This window comes from Eptesicus fuscus, chromosome 14 (assembly GCF_027574615.1).
Source record: "Eptesicus fuscus isolate TK198812 chromosome 14, DD_ASM_mEF_20220401, whole genome shotgun sequence".
Lineage (NCBI taxonomy): Eukaryota > Metazoa > Chordata > Mammalia > Chiroptera > Vespertilionidae > Eptesicus > Eptesicus fuscus.
The window spans coordinates 82,384,875-82,405,764 of record NC_072486.1 but is presented as its reverse complement, the minus strand read 5'-3'; the positions used below and the strand labels follow the sequence as shown (position 1 = coordinate 82,405,764).

Below are 20,890 nucleotides of genomic sequence, written 5' to 3'. Positions count from 1 at the left end.
CTAACAAATGTTTCATAATCCAGGGCTCTCTGTTAAATGAGGAGAAGTTTGGGGGGGGGAGGAAATAAAAATCATCAGGTTAGATATTAAAGTAATTGTACTTTTAACTAAACTGGCCCTAATACCTTCAGTATTCATGAAACAATTTAATGAAATAGTCATTGTTAATTAGAGTCTCTTTTCTAAAACTATTTTGGGGAATTGAAAACTATCCACCCTTCGCTAGAAAGAACTTTATTTGAAAGTAAAATTAAATGTCAGATTTAATGCTGACTAGAGAGTTTTTTGCATAATTATGATCCACCCCACAGACCGATTGGACAAGGGCTCACCCAAGAGGCTGGTGTTTGGATTGTTAAAATCTTACATTTATTTGGCATTTAAACTCATATTTATTTGTCAGTAAATTAATTTATTCAGCACATCACAGTGTTAATCTTCTGATCTCTATGAAATATTGGCCAAGTGTAGCTTCACCTTGGGATGTCACTTTATACAGCCCGTATTTGGCCCATTTCTACCAGCGTCCCCAATGGCTCTTTCTCTCCTCTGTTAGTTTTACTGGCCCTTTATCTGGAACAGTGGTCGGCAAACTGCGGCTCGCGAGCCACATGCGACTCTTTGGCCCCTTGAGTGTGGCTCTTCCACAAAATACCATGTGCGGGCGTGCACGTACAGTGCGATTGAAACTTCGTGGCCCATGCGCAGAAGTCAGTTTTTGGCTCTCAGAAGAAATTTTAGTCGTTGTACTGTTGATATTTGGCTCTGTTGACTAATGAGTTTGCTGACCATTGCTCTGGAACATAGTAGTAACTCAGTTACTTGTTAATTTGGGGCCTTTTTTGACCTTTTTCCCGATCTGCAAGGCTTAGTGGTCCCTGTTGAATCCGCTCTGCATTTGTCAGTGGGTGGGACCCAGTCTTTTCTTCGGGCCTCTGCTCCCGGGCGCACAGCCCGGGCACTGGGGCTCTGGAATGGAGCCCGAGCACTCGGGCTGCTCTTCTGCTGACTTGGCTGTCTATGGCTCCTTCGGGTCAGCCCGTGGGAAGCCCGAGCTGTGCAGATGCGTTCTGTCGGGGAGAGAGGCGACTGATTTCCTCCCTGTGCACAGGCTAGCCCCCCATTTCCTTCTGTTGTCCTATTGGAGTTTATCCAGTCCTGCATCTGTTAGCAAATCAATGTTAGCATTTCCAGTTGTCTAAGTATATCTGGATTCTTCAGATTCTCCTCTGGGTGGTTTTAATAAAAACTGAGACCATGTGGCTGTGAGGAACAGAGAGCCAGGTGCTGGGGGCCCTGTCAGCACACAGCACAGCACTTGCTCTGCCGAAGTAGAGAATGTGGGTCCTACTGTGTGAGAGCCAGGCCAGTATTCACATGTGTAGGGTGGAGCTACCGCGACATCTCACCCCAAACCAGACCCACTGTCCCAAGAGGCAGGAGGTGACAGGACATGCAGGACAAGGGGTCATACATGTAAAGATGAGAGGGACTCTGATGACGACCAGATGTCTGGGAAAAGCCAGCCCTGCGAGGGGTAGCAGATGCAGTGGATGCAAAGAGTTAGGGGACAAGCAGAAGATTTCAGGGAGATTTGCAGAATTCCAGGTGATTTTTGGCAGAAGAAATTAAGGCCCTCTCTCCCGCAATATTGCCAGAAAGGAACGTTCTACAGACTCATTCTGATAATGAGGAACAATTTCCAGGACATTTCTACCAGACTTCAAAGAATAGTTAACTCCCGTTTCATACAGGTTTGTCTAGAGACTTGGAGATGGGGCACTCACAGTTTTAGGTTATGGGACCAGTGTGATCTCATCACCAAAAGCAGACAGGATAGTGTGAGAAAGGAGCATGGTGCACCATTCTTTCTGAATACCTGTGAATCCCAAAATACTAAGCTGAATCCAGCCATGTATACAAAAGACCATCACAGAAAGTGTATTTCAGGTGTGCAAGTTCGTTTACCATAGGAAACCTATGGCTGGAATTCATATGAGGAGAGTAAATGGGAATGCAGTCAAGGGAGCATGTCCGAAGGGCAGTCAGACTGAACAGCAAGCTGAGAACTCGAGAGTCTCCTCACCTGATGCGGACGCCCACCCTGAGCCTACAAATGACATTGTACTTCATGGTAAAACGTTAAAGTACTTATTTTAAAATTTGGAAGCCAACATGTTTTTATTTCCAATAATAAATACCACTGTAGTTGAGTTCTTTGCTAGTACAGTTAGAGAAGAAAAGGAGCCTAGCCAGTGTGGCTCAGTGGTTGAGTGTTGACCCATGAACCAAGAGATTGTGGTTCAATCCCGGTCATGGCATGTGCCTAGGTTGCGGGCTCAATCCCCAGTAGGGGTGTATAGGAGGCAGCTGATCAATCCATCGATCGATGTTTCTCTCTCATTAATGTTTCTAGGTCTCTATCCCTCTCCCTTCATCTCTCCTAACATTAGTAAAAACATATTAAAAAATAATAAGTGAAACAACAAATTGATATTTAAAACAAACCAAGAAGAAGAAAAGGAAAAATGGAAAGAAACAAATTGTCATTATTAACAGATGATATTGACTGTTAAAAAATCCTACAGAATCTAAAGATAAATTGTGAATTCAAATAGGAAAATTTGCTATGGAAGGTGGATATAGAATAAATATAGAAAATAAATAAATAACAGCAACAAATAAAATCTAATTAAAAATACATTTTTAATAGCAAGACATTCCAAGGTATCTATATATATAAAAGCCTAAGTGACCGTTATGACTGGTCGACTGGTCGCTATGATGTGCACTGACTACCAGGGACAGATACTCAACGCAGGAGCTGCCCCCTGGTGGTCAGCGTGCTCCTACAGCCAACCTCCCACAGCCAGCCAACCTCCCGCTGCCGGCCAAACTCCTGCGCCCCCCCTCCCCCTGCCAGCCAGCCCGATTGGCCCCGATGGGGACTGGGCAAGATGGCCTCGATTGGCCCTGATTGCCGGCCAGGCCGAGGGACCCCACCCATGCACGAATTCGTACACCAGGCCTCTACTGTTGAAATAAATCCAATAAATGATACGTAAAACCTTTATGGAAATAATATATGAAGCCAAAAATCTTATTGAAAGATGTTAAGAAAGACTTAAATAAATGGGTAGATATTTCTGTCTTTATGAATTTCTTTATGTGATGAACATATCAGTTGTCAAATTATTTTTTAGAATCAGTGCAATTCTAATGAAAATTCCAAGAGGTTACCTTATGGAATGGACCAGCGGGGCGTCAGGTTCTCAGGGAAGAGCAGAGAGTCCAGGCAGCCAGAGCAGCTGTGAGGCACAAGACAGCGACGGTCCTTACCAACATCAGAAAAGGAGCAAAGGACCCGCATAAACACTTCTCAGAAGGTGCACACGGCCAGTGAGCACATGAAAGGCCCCGACACCACCAGTTAGGAAAACAAACAAGCACAAACAACAGAAATAATACCGGTGAAGCTGTGGAGAAATCACAACTCTTAAAATAATTTCTGTAATTGATTTGCGAAAGAGAGAAAGGTTGATTGGTTGTTCCACTTATTTATGCCTTCATTGGTTGCTTCGTGCATGTGCCCTGACTGGGGGATTGAACCCATAACCTTGATGTATCTGGATGACACTCTAACCAACTGAGCTACCCAGCCAGGGCCAAGAAATACACACGTTGGTAAGAATGTAAAATGGTGGTTGCTCAAAAATTAAGAATAGAATTACCATATGATTCAGCAATTCCACTTCTGGGTATGTGCCCAGAAGAATTGAAAGCAAGGATTTCACAGATATTTACACACCCATTTTCATGGCAGCATAATTAACAATAGCCCAAAGATGGAAACAACCCAAGTATTCATCAATGCATTATAAATAAAAAAATGTGGACTGCACACACCATAGAATCTTACTAAGCCTAAAAACGGAAGGACATTCTAGCACATGCTACAACATGGATGAATCTTGAGGACATTATGGTAAGTGAAACGTCAGACACAATAAGACACAGTGATTCCACTTATGTACGGTCCCTAGAGGATTCAAATCCATAGAGACAGAGAGTAGCCTGCGGGGCCATGGCTGGTGCGGGGGAGGGGAGTGAGTGCTTAAGGGGTGCAGAGTTTCAGTTTAGGAAGATGAGAAAGTTCTGGAGATGCTGGTGGTGATGGTTGCACAACAATATGAATATGTTTAATGCCACTGATCTATGCACGTAAACATGGTAAATGTTACATAGGCATTTGGCCACAGTAAAAATGTGTGTCAGCAGTGGACATCGCAGTTTGACTTGGTGGCTGCCTTTGGGCAGGTGGTGTGACGGTTTCAGTCGGGAGCCAGCTGGGCACCACAGCGGCTGTGGTGAGGCTCCTTTAAGCTGGGCCGTATGTCCTCAGGTGTCTTACAGCCATGCCAGCCGAACAGTGCACCTTCATTATTTGAAAACAGACGGAAAAAAGGTGATTTATGTCTTGGTGATGGGCTCATATTACTCAAACTGGCTGATAGGAAAAGTCAAAATGCCAACTGACTGGTCCTCAGTAGAAAACTATGAAATGCTCACACATGTGTGCACCCCAAGTAGATGTTATTGAGCATGGGAGGGAGTGTGGAGCCAGGGGCTGGGTCTGGGGTGTCACAGAGGGCAGTATGCTGTGTGTGCGTGTGTGTGTGTGTGTGTGCGCGCGCGCGCACACTCTTCTGTGGTATTTTACGATTCCTATTGCTTTTTGTGTAAATGCCCTCTTTGCCACATAAGCAGTATGACCCTGTTATTTAAATTGCCGTGTGGCATTGCTTTAGATTCTGTCCGGCACCTTCCTATCTTGCACACTGGGCTGTAGCCACATGATGGTCCCACCCAGTGATCCTCCTGCTGCAAAAGATCGGAGCTGGCGCCTGGTTGTGCGACTTCTGTATGGAAAGTGCCTTGTAGGACTGAGCCTCTGACGCCAGGATGATCTTGCTGTTATGGAAAAGAATGTTCTAGTAGAAGAAGCCTTTGTTTATGTTGTTTGATTTCTTTACACGGTAGGTATGTCTTAAGTATGTTTTAAGCATTTTCCCTCCTCCCTTTTTCCAGGCCATTTTGTCTTTTGTGTCTGTTTCTGTCGTGGGGGTGGGAGGCTCGGGCCAACCTGCCCAAAGGTAACCACCAATTCAAACGGTTATGTTCATTACTGATATGCTTTTTTATTGTGGCAAAATATATATAATATAAAATTTTATACCTTTCAGGGGATGGTGAAGATTCAGTGACATAGAAAGCAACTGGCAGCTCTCTACATGGGGTCCCAGGTCCACTTGTTGGAACAGAACTAGAGGGAAGACCCTCTGGCTGACCGTTACCTTGTCTCAATGTGAGGCCCTATTCAGAGAGGTTTTCTTCCAAATTTAGAATTACGTTTCAGATTTTCGATGTAAAGTCCCAGCAGTCTTTTCACAATTCAGTTCATGTTGGAAACTTTTGTTTAGCTAATATGAGAAACTTCTGCTCATGAATTTGAATACAACACACATTTTAGTTCAGTGAACTAGCGATGTTAAAGAGTTTTTATTTTAACTTCTCCTAAAGTGCTTTCTTTCTGTCAAGTTTTAAGAACTTGAGTGCTTCATAGTTTAAATTTTTCTTATCTTGTGTAGACTACATTAAGTGAATATGTATATAATAGCTGCAGGAAATATTGATATTAAAAATATTTCACTATGGAATTTCACAAAGCTTTCTATAAAGCTGTTTCTTTTTGCTTGTGACCAAAATCTGAGTGTCCTGCTCTTACAATGACTTTGAGAGCAAAGAGGCCGTGCTGGACCCTCTCTGGCTGCGTGTGTGAAGTTCCTTCGTGGTAAAGAGGACTCACATCTGCCTTTAGTTTCTGTCCTTCATTAGAGCCGCTATCGATCTTCCCGCCGACGGCATGCGTGTTTGGTGCGGTCTGCATGTCACGCTGAGCAAACCCAATCCTCATGTTACTAAGAGACCCTTTTTGTTAGAGGAAAACAATGGCTCGATATTATTTCAAATGTCCTGTGAGTAGAAATGTTCCCAGGCTTCCTGGTGGGTGGAGACACAGTGTATAAAGTGGTGTTTACATGCCATCCCAGAGGTCAGGGTGTCCAGGCCAAGTTTTGTTTACATGTTCATCACCATAGAAACATCAGCTTATTGTTAGTGCTTTTGTAAGTACATGTGCTTTTTACTTTATTGATGTTTGGTACAGAGCAATTAAATGTATGGTTGACCAGCACAAAGATTTCAAGAAGCAATTATAACCCTTTTAGTGTTTTAACCTTGCACATTCAGCACTTATTTAAATCTAAAAAGAGATTTACAAGTCTACGTGTATTTAGTTACTAGCTTTTTCAATCTAATTTGAGCTGTTAGTGTTGAGGTATTGTAATTTCCAAAATAATACTGGTATGAGACTAGTGTACTAATCACGTAGCTCAGTTTTCTTCACCACTCGATGGCACTTCATTGGCAGAAAGGACCTTGTCTCAGTGGTGCTTTTTACTGATGTGCTGAGTGCTTGTCACACTATGATTTTAATAAAAGGGACGGAGCTTCATCACACTAACTTAGATTTGTGGTTTTTGGGAGGGTTAGGGTAGGTGTTCATACTGGGGCTAAAAATATCACGAAGTTCATGGAGTCCTGGCGCAAGGTGACAGTCGAAGCCTTCACACGGTGTGTCACGGTGCCCGGTGGCGGTGAGCGCCGTGCTGAGGGCTGTGATCGGTTCAGCAGACTCCTTGCCTTTCAGATGAACAGGGGCAGCCTCCTCCTTCTCTGACAGTGTTGTGGCACTTTGCGTTGGCAGGATGTCTCGGGGAGGTACTCTGACATCTGGCCCTCTTAGCTTAGCGTATGTCAGAAGGGAGTTTATGGGAACCTTCCCCTTGGGGCCTCCTGGCTCCTGATTCGGACTCCTAATGGAAAGATGAGCAGTGGGCATATTTTTTACTTATATGCTGTCTTGCTGGTGATTAATGGTGGCGATAAAAGCTCCCACAATGCTTTTCATTACTTTGCAGGCAGACTCACACACAAAAGTTTAAAAACCTCAACACTACCCATGTAGGCTTTGTGATATTTTTATGATCTCAAGAAAAGTATTGATAACAGTTGATGTGTTTCGGGTACTTGAATGAGCCAGGCTGAATTAACAAATGGAGCTTCTGGTTATTTGTGGTCCCATCACCCTTTTTCTGTGGCCTGAAGTGGTTGAAGGTAAAAATCTGCACATTGCATTTAGTGAACAAGTTTATGTTTTTTACTAGTTTAGCTATAGCTCACACTTGTGACACTTAGTTGATTTCAAGTTGAGCTGATTCTGTCTCATTTATTCATAAAGAGAATAAAACTAACAAAAGAAAAACGTAATTGTCCTAGCCTCCTAGTGGATTAAGTCAGAATAACAGTTATTTCTTACTACATCGGTTATCTTCAATATTTCATGAACGGCACGATCACATTCAGGAACGTGGACGCCTGTGCTGTGGCAGCCTTTCCTGTGAATGTGGTTTGCTCATTTACTCTTTTAAAATGTAGATTGAGAGCTGAAATGGACAGGTTTCCTTTTGTGAGTTATTTACTACCTTTCAAAGAGAATATTAACCCTTTGCACTCGCTTGCTTTTTTCTCGATTCCTTTATTCTACTCGGGATTTAATTTTTTAAATACCCCAGATTTTACAAAGCGCGGCAGTAGAATAAAAAACTGGAGTTTCTTTTCATACAAACTTATTTATTTGGATTTTTTTATATTTCAAATTATTGATACATTCAAAGAGTATAAAAAGAGCTGCTACCGATGCTAACCATGTCGAGTCACACTCGACATCCGAGTGCAAAAGGTTAATAAATTTGAAGTAAATTTTTAAAGAGTTTATGATTTGCCTGCAGAGGGTTTTTTGTTCATTTTGTTAAATATTTCTTATTTGACCGCTTAAGCATGTGAATATACATTTTAGACATTTCTTCTTGGTATTATTAATACATCTATAACAGAAAAGCATCCTCCTGGAGTTATATAGCTTGTATCTATTTAGAAAGACTGTTGTTCACATATAATTTTTAAAACACACACAAGATTTTTTTTGGTGGAGGACTTTGTATGTAAATATATGTGAACAAATATGTGGCTATTTAATCCTAGTATCACTTTCAGATAGGGTTATATTTAGGTTGCATCTTAAATACTGTCTATTTTTCTCAAGGAGAGAATATACTCTTTTTTATTAAAAATAGAAGGGGGAAATTTCTGAATTTAATAGATTTCCTTTTTTTTTGACATAAATTCTACTTAAAACGCTATGTAGAGCTATAGCTTGTTAAATGAGGAGGTAACTGTAACTAAGCTGCTTTTCAAAGGATTTTATATCAAGGTTAAATGTAGAAAAATGACCAGAAAGTGCTTGAGAACACAGGGCGCTTACCTCAGATTTTGTTAGAAGCAGGCTTTTAACAGTCTGCTCCGACCAGCATGGTAACCACCACCCAGGGGGGACTGTATGAACTTAAAATACTTAAAATGAAATGAAGTTAAAATTCAGCTCTTCCGCCGCAGGGGCCACGGTCTGAGCGCTCAGGCAACAGCCACTGCCTGGGTCTCCCTCGGCCCAGGGGAGCTGCTGTGCAGCGGGCTCTCTGCTGTGGAATCACAGACACCCCCCGACCAGTGGCAGGAGGAGCGAGGTGACTGTAAATGGTCACTGTGTGGCACCTCGCTGGTAGGGGTGGTGCTCACGAGACTGGATGTTTCCTCTGTGTCCTTGCGTCCATGCACCTGTTTCCCAGTTGAGATTGAGAGTCACACGACCCGATTTGCATTTTGAGATCACATTTGCACTGAGATGGACAGTGGCGCAGTAAGACTGGAAGGACGAGGTGTGTACATGGGCAGCCGCAGCAGGAAGGCCTGGCAGGGATGGGCCCAGAGTTTCTGGGAGAAACAGCAGCTGGATAACGGTGCACCTAGTGAGGCCTGTGCACGAGGGGGACAGGTTTCCAGGAGGAACGGGGAGTTCGGCTTAGCCTCTAAGGGAGCTGGCAGCTGGGGTTGTGCATCTTGGCTTAATGGTAAGATTTGGACTAAGGATATAAACGCTGGAGTCCTTAGTCAAATGAGGGGACAAGATCTCCCAGCGGAGGAGCAGAGCAGTCTGCGGGGAGCACCCTCATCGGGAGGGCGCAGTGCCGCCTGGTCTGGTCTGCAGGCGCTGGCGAGCCCCGGGGAATTCTGGTGCTGCTGGAGTTTGAGAGGTGCTGGTCCAGCGTATGCAAGCATGTCCAAGGCTGAGCCCTGGGAGAGGACCTTAGCCAGTGAAGGAAGTAATGATGGAGATGGAGAAACTGAGTGTCGGGGGAGGAAGCTGAGGGGACATGCAGGCTGCCCAGCTCTGTTTCAGTGAGGCAGAAGCATGGTCGGCTGCAGCTGTAATAAAGTTAGCAGGGGTTGAGATTAATGACCCTGGAGGATGGAGAACATTTAAAAATCATGAGGGTGTAGCCCTGGCTGATGTGGTACAGTTGGTTGAGCATCGTCCTGTGCACCGAAAGGTTGACAATTCAGTTCCTGGTCAGGGCACATGCCGTGGTTTCGGGCTTGATCCCCAGTAGGGGTGTGTACAGAAGACAGTGATCAATATTACACTCTCACATCGATGTTTTTTCTCTCTCTCCCTCTTGCTCCCCTGAGTGATTGAGGCCAATATGCATATAACCCTTAGAGGTCCCACAGGTACCTTCAACTTAATTCTAAAACCAAACTCACCGTTCCTCTCTCTCTAAAAATCAATAAACTATTATATTAAAAACTCATGAGGGAGTTGTGAGTCAGCCAGAGATCCATGGAAAGATTGCCGGGTAGCACGGGGCCCACTTGAGAATGTGGTAGCAAACACTTTTCATGATTGTGTCGTTTCTTTAACAGGTTGAGAAATCAGGAGGGAGCCATTCATGGACTGAAGTGGGGCTGGGGGAAGCCAAGGGGATAGGCGTAATAGAGTGTGGTTGATGCTGGACTCTTAAGGTAGACAGGTTCACCGTAGGGTCCAGGCAGGTGAAACAGGCTGGTGGAGGGCTGGGGGGCCCGGGAGTGGGTTAGCGGACTGAGCGGGTCAGAGAGAGGGAAATGTGGGGGGCAGTGCATGTGTGGGGGTGACATTAGAATGAGCTATGTGTCACTGGGGATAAGAGGGGCGGTGGTCAGATCCTAAGAAAGATGGGATTGTTTCTTATAGGTCTGTACATGATAGTGACAAAGATGGGACGTGGGCGTCAGCTGGCCTTAGAAGGTGGTGTACATGTAACGCAGAAACACAAGTGACCATGAGCTCCCAAGGCCAACCCAGTGACCGAGGCAAGGTGGCTCACCTGGGCCGGAGCTTTCTCAGCACCATGTCACATACAGTAACTCACTTGATCCTGAAAAACCGACCAGGCAGGGGCTTTACTAATAAACCCATTGGCAAAGGGGAAACTGAGGCACACAAGGTTTAGGAATCACCCGAAGTGGTAGGTGGTCAGCGATGGAACCAGGGTTTGCACCCTTGCTGTCTGTGGCTAGAGCTGAAAAGCTGGTCCCTGCTCACTGTCTGCCTCGTAAACAGACTGGGGATGCTTAAAAGGTTAATTCTTTTAAGAAAAAAATAGAAAATTCAAAATAATAGTTTATTCTCATACTAGAGGCCCAGTGCATGACATTTGTGCAGGGGAGGGTGTGTCCCCTCAGCCCAGCCTGCACCCTCTCCAATCCGGGACCCCTCAGGGGATGGCCAGGGATCGGGCCTAAACCAGCAGTTGGAAATCCCTCTCACAATCCGGGACCACTGGCTCCTAACTGCTCACCTGCCTGCCTGCCTGCCTGATCGCCCCTAACTGCCCCCCCCCCTGCTGGCCTGGTCGCCCCCAACTGCCCCCCTCTGCTGGCCTGGTCGCCCACAGTTGCCCCCATTGCCAGCCTGGTCACCCCACGCAGCCTGCTGTTCAGTCATCCGTCTGGTCGTTTAGGTCATGACGGACCCTGGCTTTTTAATATATTAGGATTACTTATGTCATATCCATCCACTCTAGAAAATACAGAAGAGCACCAAATATACAAGAAACATAGCCCCATGGCTGTAGTTGGAGCAACGGGACAGTCCCTTCTGGCTGGCCTCTCAGGGCCTGCTGGTCTCCTGTGCCCAGGGCACCCCTTCCTGCTCCCGCCCAGAGAGGAGCTGCCCTGAGCTGCCCATGGGTTGTCTCAGTCCCTTCACAGCTCAGCTCCCGGCCTGGGTCCGTGGTTGCCAGGGACCCTTCCTTCTCCTGCCTGCTTGAGAGTCCACTGCCAGATCCTGTAGTGTCTCATGGCCATAATCCACCCCACGTGGCCCTGTGTGCTCTCCAGAGCACCTTGTTCGCTTCCCACCCTTGTCACCCAGCTGTCCCGACTGCAGGGGCTCCTAGACTACTGGCCGGCCAGGTGCTGTTGTGATGGCTCCTGGGTCAGAGACAGAGGACCTTGCACTCAGGCCTCACGCATGGGAGCTGCTGGCTCCTGTCAGTGCCCCGACCCCAGCCCAGAGGCCACTTGGCTGGGGCTGCTCCCGTGGTGGGCCTGTCCCGCCCAGGAGCCCGAGCTTAGGGAACCACACCATCCAAAATGGCTGCAAGCAAACCTTCCGCCCTTTGCTCTGTAGGCGACATCACCATTGTCATTCTAGACGTAAAGCCCTGCCCTGCTTCAGAGACTCCCGGCTGTCTTCCAAGGCTGCTGCTGTGCCACAGGGGGCACCCTGGAGCCTCCCCGACGGCACACAGGGAAACAAGCCTCACCGCTAAGATATGTCAGAGGAGCCCTAACCGGTTTGGCTCAATGGATAGAGCGTCGGCCTGCGGACTGAAAGGTCCCAGGTTCGATTCCAGTCAAGGGCATGTACCTTGGTTGTGGGCACATCCCCAGTAGGAGGTGTGCAGGAGGCAGCTGATCGATGTTTCTAACTCTCTATCCCTCTCCCTTCCACTCTGTAAAAAAGCAATAAAATATATTAAAAAAAAAAAAAAAGAAATGTCAGAGGAAGTGCGCGAGCCTACTGGCGAGTCATATCCTACATTGATCATCATCATCTTAACCCTTATGCTGTACTTGTGGTTACATCATTATAATTGTTTAATATAATAACTACCAGAGGCCTGGTGCAGTGGGGTCCCTTGGCTTGGCCTGGCCTGCACCCTCTTGCAATCCAGGAGCCCTTGGGGGATGTCGGAGAGCCGGTTTTGGCCTGATCCCTGCAGGTCAGGCTAAGGGACCCCACCAGTGCACTAACATGCACACCAGGCCTCTAAGATCTTTGGTTAATCGTTTTCTGCCCTCCCCCCTTCCCTCTGAGATTCATCTATCTGTTCCACGTTTCCATGCCTGTGCGTTGAGCGTCTGCCCCCTGGTGGTCAGTGCATGTCATAGCTACCAGTTGAACGGTCGATTAGGCATAGATAGATAGATAGATAGATAGATAGATAATGTATTATTAAAACAGTTTTGCTTGGGCAGCAGATCTCAGATAGTTCCAGGAGCACTATTGCTCTCTTTCTATCTGTCAATACTTCTGTGCGACTTTGCTCATATGTCACAGTGCTTATGACACACGTGTTCCATGTTGTGGGAACCCTGGTGCTTCTGGCTCGTCACGGATGGCAGGAGCTGCTAGCGTGGGGCACACACAGAGTGCCTACTCTTTTTATCTGTCTCACTCAGAGGCTTTCCACACAATATTTAATGGGTAACAGAAAATTCTTGCTTAGAAAAACAGATTATTGCCTAGAAGGAGAGGAAGGAGAGAAATCACTATTAGAAAGTGGTGTGCTTTGGTGCCAGAGTGCTGTGCCAGGGCGAGATTCAGCGCTGCGAGGCTCGTCTGTGAACTGGGAGTGTGTGCTGGGACCGTTCCCACCTCATCTCCCTGGAGAAACAGCCTCTGTCTCGTGGCAGACAAGCTGTCACTCTGCTGTGCGGGGCCGGGCGGAACCTGCGCTTACACCGGAGCAGGCGTCTGTTCTGCCCGGCACCGCGTGGGCCTGGGCCAGGGCAAGGCCAGGCCACTCTGAATCTTCCTCGAGGCTGAGGAATGCCACTCCCCTGGCCTCAGGACACGCCCTGTCCCCTGTCACACACGAGGAACAATCTAAGGGTAACCTGTTCCTTTAACCCAGAAACTGGGAAGTAATATTTAGGGCAGAATCGGGCTAAGTGGGCGTGTAGGTTCTTTATTTGTAACTCATATCTTTAAGTTCTTTTTGATGTGGAAGGGAAGGAAGGTTACATGGTTTATTAAGAAACATGGATGTACTTATAGTTTTGTTTGTCATGTAGATTAGTGCATTACAGTATCAATATGCATCTTTAAGTTCAGATCAGTCATTTGGTGACTTCAGGAACATAAGGAAGTTTTTGTTTTGCCTTGTCTAGTGGGTTTCAATTTAAAAATCTGGTCTCTAGTTTGGCCCTGAGGCCAGACTTGTTTATATTGAAAACAAATGGTGCATAATGACTGTTAGTCCCAGCCTCACGGAGTGGGGAGAAGTCTCTAACGGGAAGGGGATGCTCTATCCCTATCCCTGGTATAAACTGACCATCTCTGGTCTCTCCTGCCGGGCTAGGCCTCCGCTGCTCACTAGAGGGCGCTGGAGGCCGGGAGCTGTGAGAGGCCCACCGGCCCAGCGCCTGGACGAGCCTGTCCCCTTGATTAGGATCCACAGGTCAAGATTGGGTAATCCGCTTCCTTGGTGTAAGTGTTAGGAAAGTAATTAATTGTTTAGGATGATTCTGCAAAATGTTTGTAACAAGAATATTTTTCGTACTTTCCTCAAAGCTAATGCTATTTTACATAATTTTGGAAAAATCAGTCTCAACATTACAAACTGTAAGCACTTCATGTTTTTTCCTGCTGATAAATATAAATTTCCACCCCTTCCCGAGGAATTTTATGCTTTCTATCTGTAGCTAGAAACCTACTTGTTCATGAGATGTAATACAATGTTAAAATCACGCCTCTACTTACTTTTCAGGGACTCCGAGCCCGAATCTTGGAGACGCTGGTCATGCTCCTGCTCCTGGCGCTGCTGATCCTGGGGATGGTGTGGGTGGCCTCCGCGCTCGTGGACAAGGACGCGGCGAGCAGGGAGTCTCTGTACGGTGCGCTCGCGGCTTGAACCAGTTTCTCCCGTGGAGCCCTGCTCACCACTCACTTTTAAAGCATTGAAATAGTTCTTCGTGTAGTGAACCCTTGTTAGTTTACAGGATTAAGAAACCTTTAGAGACATTTATGAAAGCAGTGAATACTCGGGCGTTTCCTGTGTGCAGAGTATCTTTTTGTTGTGATTTGGTTTCTGTTCTTAAAATTTCACGGAGGCTTTTTTTCTCCTTCTAGACGAGTGTTGCAAACGGGTTATTTTAGATCTTTTTGTTGTACTGTTTATAAATTATATGGTTTAGACTCAAATAGGCAGTTATGACGTTTACTGTACATTAATTCATAGTCAGCCTCTATCTTAATGCACAGTGTTTTGGATTTACTAAAAAGCATTGACTGTTTTCACAGATCTCTGGGAGTTCTACCTGCCCTATTTGTACTCCTGTGTGTCACTCATGGGATGTTTGCTGCTTCTCTGTAAGTATTTTTCTGACTTAATATTGATCGGGAAGGAGAGTTCTTCTGTGTTCTAGAAAATTATGGGAAATTTTCCAATGACATTCCTTAACAGCTTGGAGAGTTTGAAAAAGTTGGCCCTTAACTTTATTTTTTATATTTTTATTGATTTCAGAGAGGGAGAGAGAGAGAAACATCAATGATGAGAGAGAACCATTGATCGGCTGCCTCCTGCACGCCCCACACCGGGGATTGAGCCCGAAACCCAGGCAAGTGCTCTGACCTGGAATCGAACCGTGACCTCCTGGTTCATAGGTCGACGTGCAACCAGTGTGCTACGCCGGCCGGGCAGCCCTTAACTTTTTTTATGTTCAAGGTAAATTTTGATAAACTGAAACCTTGAAATAATGAGACACTTGTGTTGTTCTCTAAGAAAAGCTTCTTCCACAGGGTTGAGGTAAGGGGTGGGTGGAGGGGGAGATACACACATGGTTGCACACATGCCCACATGCAGAGACACACACACAAACACAGACATAGATACACATGTCTATAGACACAGACACACGTTCAGGGACATGCACACATACACAAAGACACAGGCACACACGCAGGCATTTGCACACACAGACACATGCACATATAGACACAGGCACACACGCACAGACATGCACATATACACGCACAGACATAGACATACACGTGCACATGCACATATCACGCGCACACAGACACATGCACAGATAGACACACATAGGCACATACACAGAGACATGCACATACTCACGTGCACTTACATGCCCCCCGTACCCTAACTATTCTGACACTAGACTCTACTTTTGAATGGTAATGATAGAATTGTGTGTGATCAATTATGGTCTTTATTTTCAAGCTTGCTTAGTTTTACTTAAGACGTTACCACATGTCTCAGGGACATTATAAACAGATAAGTGTTGTTGTAAGGATTTAAGATGATAGTTGTCACTTTTAGAGGTTTTTGTCTGCTTCTCAGTTTCATTAGAGCTTGAAACCAGTCTGTCCTTCAGTTGGTTTTCTTTAACTTCGTGTAAGTGAAAATGCTTATCATTCAGCTGCTAGAGGCTCGCATGTCCTCGGTGTAGCCGTCACCTGTCCCTCGTCAAGTACAGGAAGCAACCTCGCCGCCCTCTTGACCATGTTGAGGAGCCTCCGCCAGGCACTGCGAGTCTGAGCGGTGACAGGCCTTCCTGAGAGGCGGTCTGACTCAGTGGGTGTGCGGGCTGGCGGTCTGTGTGCTCGCAGTAAGCGCTGTCTGCCATCTCCCCGCAGTGTGCACCCCGGTCGGCCTGTCCCGCATGTTCGCCGTCATGGGCCAGCTGCTGGTGAAGCCGGCGGTGAGTAGTGGGAACCGTGTCGCGTCCCCAGCCTTTGGTTGTGAACGTGCACGCAGACACAGCAGGAGGCTATTTCTGTGGGTTTATGACCCAAATTGTGGTGGTTTTTATTTTAATCTTTTTCATTTATGGAAACCACATTTGTTTTTGCTTTTAAAATACTAACTATAGGCACTCAGGTAAAAATTTAAAACAAGGTTTACGAATATTTACAGGTATTGTAGGTGTTCGTTACCTTAGATCAAATAGTAACTGTTATGTTTCAAAATCTACCACATGGGCCCTTTGATTTACAAAGCAATTATGTTTCTGAAAATTTGCTGCATATTGTATCTTGTCCCTTTAATCCCAGAAGTACTGTCTATTCATTTTCAATTAGTACTAATTCTAACAATCTGTCCCTACGTTTCTTTGGCCTCTAGGTATTTTGTCAAATATTTCATAATATGAAAGCAGTTCTTAGCTGTATCTAGGACATTTGTCACTCAAATCACTGTCATGGATCCTCACTGCCTACAAACTCTACACTAAACTATCAACATGCTACAACACCTTGCACAGTCTCCGCACTGAGTGTACCTGTAGCCGCCACCCTCCCGCACTCCGAGCCCCAAGTGACTTTAACTGGACACTCAGCGGCTCTGCTGTGCTCCAGGTGCTGTGCCCAGGGCCTCTCCCTCGGCGCCTCCGCGCCCCCAGCCCTGCTGGCCTCCTCTGGCCGGCTCTGCGGTCAGCTGCCCACTGCCATCTCTGAACCGGCCTCACTGCTTTCAGCCAGAGTAGCTGAGCTCCTTCTACAGCTCTCACTCCCTCTGTCTGTATCTTTCCAGTAGTACTTACTACGTTTCTATGGTCATAGGTTCGCTTTTCTTAGGGAGAAAATAAGGAAATGTAATAGATATTCTTTTAGTAAATGCTTGCTTAATTTCGAAACTGTTGTTGTTTTTAATCCTCACTGGAGGATATTTTTTCCATTGGTTTTTAGAGAGAATGGGAGGGAGGGTAAGAAGAAGGGAGGGAGTGGAGGGAAGAGAGAGAGAGACATTGATGTGAGAGAGACACATCAATTGGTGGCCTCCTGCATGCACCCTGACTGGGGCAGGGATCTGACCTGCAACCCAGGTACATGTCCTTGACCAGGAATCAAACCTGAGACCCTTTGGTGCGCAGGCCATGCTCTAACCACTGAGCACAGTAGCCAGGGCTTGGACTTTTTTTAATAAATGGCAATCTCTTCCTATCTTCTTTAAACTAAAATTGGACTTTTTACTTGCTTCCTGAATGTGCACATAGCAAATACCATGTACACCAAGCATGTCAAACTCAAAGGCTAACACGGGCCAAATAAGCAAGGCTTAAGTGTATGTGGGCCGCAAAAAACCAAAAGCTTCAATTTTCATAGAAACGTAGGTTTATTTAGATAGAGACATGCAGAATACAAAGGGCTGAAATAAATGAGTCATCGTTAACATAAAATAACAGAACATTTTAATAAAAATTAATGTTTTTTCTTGAACATTAACTTACCAGACACTGAATAACTGCACAAATTAATAAGCGTAACGCAAATAAACCTACTTTTCTTGTTCTCAGAAAGTGAAATATTTCCTGTTGCGCACACCAAACAAGTCAGTACAAGACTTAACACGTGGCCATCGGCTGCTAAAGTATTCGCTGCCGGTGTTAGTGGAGAGAAATGGTGTGCCTGCACGTAAGGGAAATGAATGCAACACGATGATAGTGATCAGGCATTAGTGAACGTTGTAGTTTGTTATTAATACTTATGTTTGACAGGATATTGTAAAAATTAAGTTACAAGATTTTTATTAAAACCTTTCTTATATACCGTTATGTTGGCTGGGCCACAAAAATATTCGTTGTGATTTGACATGCTTGATGTACACGCTGTCCACCCAAGAACCACCGCCCTCGGAGACAGACGTGGTGGCCCCACGTGCGTTCACTTTCTTCCTTTCTCTGGTCTGTTGACGCATCTTGGCCTCTTTCTCCACTGGCATCTCCTGCCCTAAATGTTGGCAGAGGTGTGACCCCCTGAGCGTGCTCTCGGGCTGCGCTCTGCTCTCCTGGCCACTCGGCCACTTCTCCCTCTGTGTCTGACCCTGGTGAGGAAAGGCAGTGAGAACAAGCTCACGCGCACAGAGCCAACACCTTCATGTCCCCTCCCACGCTTATTTCCCCAGGTTTGTCTGTTACTCAGAGGATCCTGAAACCGCTCGTTATCTTTGCTGTGTGCTTGCCATGAGTGCTTTGCACACGTAATTCACTCCATCCGGTGGCAGACACGCAGGCTTGGGGGTGGCTTCTCATTTACTGGCTGAGTCATCTGCAGCTCGGGGAGTGGGACGTTTGCTCCAGGGCACAGGCCTGAGGGGACGGCAGGGCTGGGTCACAGCCTGGCTCCGGGCGCCGCTGTCCGCAGAGCTGCAGCATCCCCACCCGCTGCCGTGAGCACGAGGTGCCTGCTCCCACTGTGGGCATGGTGTCACCTCCGGCTGGGCGCCTCACCTCCTTTTGGTGAGTTAAGCCACCAGGGAAGGCACTGCCACCAGCAGCAGCACTGGCCAGGGCCCTGCTCCTCAGCGGAGCGGTCGGGTCTTTCTTTCCCTGACCTTCTGTCACTGTGCTTTAACTTCCGTGGTGACACGTAAGTCACGTTTGAGCTTACCGCATCTCTCCTGGGTGCTGGAACACATGCCACGTGAGGGCCAGGCCTGTGTCTGACCGAGTGGTTAAGGCGCAGGCTCCAAAGGCAGATAGATGATTCTTCTTCGCCAAACCTTTGTTTCTTGGCGATTCCAAGACGGGTGATAGCAGTATATTTTTAGGGTATTGTAGACTCAAGGGCACGATGCACGCTAACTCTTACCTTAAATACAGGGGTGGGCAAGAGGGGGCCTGCAGCTGTTTGCGTGGAGAAAGGCAGGCAGGCTGTGATGCTCGCAGGAGCTGTAGCAGCTGTGACCCCACTTCTGCCCCCCGGTGCTACCACCGTCATTCCCACCAGCAGACCTGCGGGGGCAGTCGGTGTCTGACCGTTTGCCGGTGTGAGGATGTCCTGTGTGCGTGTCAGATCTGAAGCCGTAGTGGTGAGGACCCGGGTGGGAAGGTCAGTCCCTGCGCTCCACACACTCGGAGCCGCCGGGTCCCCCAGCCCCACCTCCTCGGGGGCTTTTAGGGGAGCCCTCCTTTCCCAAGTGGGAGGGACTGGAGTGTTGTCCTCAGAGAAGCCCTGTCTTCCCATCCCGCCTGGCCGCAGGAGGCTCCTCTTATGCAGTTATTGGTACTCGTTGTTGTGTGTGCTGCTTTTGCTCGGAGGCCAGGCCGGAGGGGAGAGGCTGTCGGTATTGTTCAGACCCTGGGAGCTGTTGGGTTGCCGTCAGGCAGTCTGATGTACATCCTGCAGACTCGGCACCTGAGGGGATTGCACGGGCTGAGACGTCAGCAGGATGGAGAGGCTAGGCGGCTCCAGCTGTTCTGTCCCTGCTCCTCGGTCACTGCGTAACGGGAGAGTGGCCGGGAGGTCATCGCACAGAACTGGGTGCCGCCCCGAGCACAGCCCTGTGAGCACAGCTGCGATGGGACACCCGGGGTCCGTTTTGGAGACAGTGCGGATAACACCCCACATGGCTGGCTGTTGGTCGTGGTTGGTCCTTATTTGTGTTGTATGGTGTGACAGTGAGGGGTGCGTTCGTCAGCCTAGTTTCTCGAGGGTCCTGTCTAAAGGGTGGCCTCAGCAACACCGTGATGAACATTTGCGGGAAATTTCTAGTGCAGAGATGATGCCGGTGGAAAGCATTGCCTGGCAGGGGGTCAGTTTATGGATTTCTGGTTCTGAACACGATGTGAGAAGTAGAGATGCGGAGCCAGGGTTGGGCGGGCGGCCTGCCTTCAGCTCTACACGCTGGCCGGCATGGGGAGCCCCACTGTAGTGAGCCTTCGACGATTAGAGCCTGCACTTGGTCTGCCAGTGAGAACTGCAGAGTGGGTTAATCCTTTAAACTTAAAAAATACCCAATTTAAATATATGTAGATTTTGTGATTACCAGCTTTTGATGTATCTAGTTATACACTGAAATATTTTTACTTAATTTGTAAATCAAGTAGTTTGAGCATTTTCATTTTAAATTCCTAGTCATTGAGTGGTAGTCCGAGTCCCAGGCCCAACAGCCACTGTTCTCATCCACGGGGGTTTGTGACGTGGCCGCATTCAACAGCCTGGTCTTCCCTTTAGATCCTGGAGGACCTGGACGAGCAGATGTACATCGTTGCCCTCGAGGAGGAGGCGCTGCAGAGACGGCTCACCGGTACGTACGCGGCGCACTCAGACGGGGAACCCAGCAGGTATGCGCGAACCTGGCACCTAGCCGGCGCACTCAGACGGGGAACCTGGCCCGTAGCTCAGAGAAGACAGGGTCTGGTGCAGCGCCTCAGGACTCAGAGTGAAGGGGCCTTCGGGAGGAAGGGCTGCCGAGAATGGCGGCTTTTGGTCACGTTCCCATGATTCCCAGCTGATGCCCTGAAATCGAGCAGGGCTGGTTCAGTTCCGAGACCCTGGCCACCACGCTGTGCCCACTTCCCTGTCCTTGTGTGGCGGCGCCGCGACCCTGGCTGCTGAGGCGGCAGAACTGCATGTTGTCCAGTGAGGCACCCGTCTCATTCCCTCCTGCGGACTCGGGGGTAGACACGTGTGTCCCCGTGGCACAGGCTGTGACCTGCTCTGAGTGGTACCTGGTTCTCTGCTGGCATGTGGGAGGCGTTCATCGTCAGCTGATGACCATGTGAGCACAGCACAGATTTTAAAGTTTAATTTCTAATTACTGGTTATGTTTGGCTTTAAATGAAGAACCAACAAAGAAAGGAG

At 47.3% G+C, this 20,890-nt stretch overlaps 1 protein-coding gene across 7 annotated transcripts in view; it reads left to right on the top strand.

Annotated features, from left to right (window-relative positions):
• LMBR1 (limb development membrane protein 1) overlaps positions 1-20,890 on the top strand; it is a 120,795-nt gene that overhangs the window by 58,278 nt on the left and 41,627 nt on the right. For all 7 annotated transcript variants that reach the window (XM_054725914.1, XM_028132550.2, XM_028132544.2 and 4 more), the window contains 4 exons: positions 14,055-14,181; positions 14,588-14,656; positions 15,944-16,008; positions 20,261-20,333. In XM_054725914.1, the coding sequence (XP_054581889.1) occupies positions 14,055-14,181; positions 14,588-14,656; positions 15,944-16,008; positions 20,261-20,333 (334 nt within the window). The remainder of the gene's footprint in view (positions 1-14,054; positions 14,182-14,587; positions 14,657-15,943; positions 16,009-20,260; positions 20,334-20,890) is intronic.